General features: G+C 36.4%; 1 protein-coding gene across 1 annotated transcript in view; it reads left to right on the forward strand.

Moving 5' to 3' along the window:
• LOC108976337 (casein kinase I) overlaps window positions 1-482 on the forward strand; it is a gene marked incomplete in the record, with an annotated part of 55,113 nt that extends 54,631 nt beyond the window's left edge. Inside the window, 2 exon segments of the mRNA XM_018945366.1 lie at window positions 45-151; window positions 310-482. Coding sequence (XP_018800911.1) covers window positions 45-151; window positions 310-361 — 159 coding nt within the window.
• Between the last annotated feature and the right edge of the window lie 1,389 nt (window positions 483-1,871).

Raw genomic sequence — 1,871 nt, forward strand, 5'->3', positions numbered from 1 at the left:
AACAATTTATTTAATATTTTTTTCTTATTTTCTCGCACAAACAGGTTGTGAGTTCCACAAATGGCGAATTGAATGCGGACGATCCCACAGCTGGCCACTCAAATACTCCTATAACGCAGCAGCCCGAAGTGGAGCTTGTCGATGAAACGAAGTAAGTTGTCGTTTTCATATACATACATACATACATACTTATATACATACTATATTTCTTACAAGCTTTGCAATATATTTTTCTGCTTATTTCTTTGATTTGGGTTGTTATTATATAATCTATTTTGATTTCAGTTCATTCCTGTGTTGTCTTTGCAGATGTTGTTGTTTCTTTAAACGAAAGAAGAAGAAATCATCACGTCAAAAATGACTAGACGGTGTCCAATGTAGTCCAGAACGCGAAGCGGTCACACTGCTACGCGCCACTTCACATTCAAATTCACGGGATAGCGTATTGAATAATCCAAGTCAGGATTATATACAACAGGCAACGTCACAGCATACGTTGCGTTATCCTCCATCCGCGTCGATGTTGACGCCAACACCAACTACAAACACACCGACACTTCCGTTGTAATTTATAATATACATACACGCATACATGCATACATACATACATACATAGAAACATAACGCAACATAACATACAAACATACATACAACATTTACCATTTATTTAGTTTAAATGAAAAGAAAATGCTAAAAAACGCAAAAAATGTGAACAAAAAACAATATAAAAATCTGCAGAAAATTTCCAAAAATATAGTAAAAACGATTATGAAAAACGGATGTAAGGTCCACACAAAAAAACAATATGTATGTATTTGYAAAGCCACACAAACTTCATTTCAAGCATTAACGGAAAAGCGTAAATTGTAAAGGAAATATACACAAACAAACAACAACAAATTGCCTGACAGTAGGCAGCAGTAATGTGTACTTAAACAAGTTATGTAAGCATATAAGTCGCGCGCACACAGATTTGAAAAAACAAAAAAAAAAAAAAAAAAACAAATAATGTATAAATTTCGTTTGGCACGAAGCGCGTGGCGGAGTTGGTTGGGGGGTAAAGCTGACCTACAGATTACGTATGTATGTAGTTGCATGCATRCTCCAACACAGTAACAAGTGCAACAGTTAATCTTTGGTTTGGAATTTCGTTGCTATGTTGTATGCGTAGCATACTTTTAGGCGCGCTGGCGATTTTTTGTGGTAATTTCTAATAATTTGTTATGGGCGTTAGCGGGAAAATTTATTTTATGTGTACCAATAACCATTTCATGCAAAACATAAATTTTTCTTGAAACATTTTTTGAAAATTTTCACGAATGAGAATAGTTAGTCGTATTATCTAGGCTTTGAACGCGCTATTTTGATTATGAATATGCGTAGAAAAATGCTCCGAATGTAAAAATATTTTATTGATAATTATTGTGCCAGCTGTTCTGCTTCTAAAATGAATTTAAAGCCATTAATGAATTTAACACCAGCATCAACCTGCTGCCAGCAACCATTTTTATTACGCCTAACAAAGCGCTTCTCCAGCTGTGGGCGCTTTACAYCGCACTTCCTTTACAAAATCTGCAACTCTAAGCAACTAACGGTATGCTTGCCCTTTCCCTAGCCACAGTAATGGCCGCTAAAATTTCTTTTGCGCCTTACCGTTCAATTTTACACTAAATTATACAGTTATGCTCCCCCGTCAATGCTCAACCTCCCACCTTCACGCCTCCAATGCGTTCAACATGCCAATCAACACAACCAAAATTWAAAAAAAGGCAAATATTTCGAAATGTGAGCGCGCCCGTCGTGCGTTCAGTTCCTCACAAGAGTAAGGCTTCTTTTCGTTTGCGCTACCGACAGACGTTGTATGCATAATT

The sequence above is a fragment of the Bactrocera latifrons genome, unplaced genomic scaffold (assembly GCF_001853355.1).
Source record: "Bactrocera latifrons isolate USDA-ARS-PBARC rearing strain unplaced genomic scaffold, ASM185335v1 scaffold_75, whole genome shotgun sequence".
NCBI classification, from domain to species: Eukaryota; Metazoa; Arthropoda; class Insecta; order Diptera; family Tephritidae; genus Bactrocera; species Bactrocera latifrons.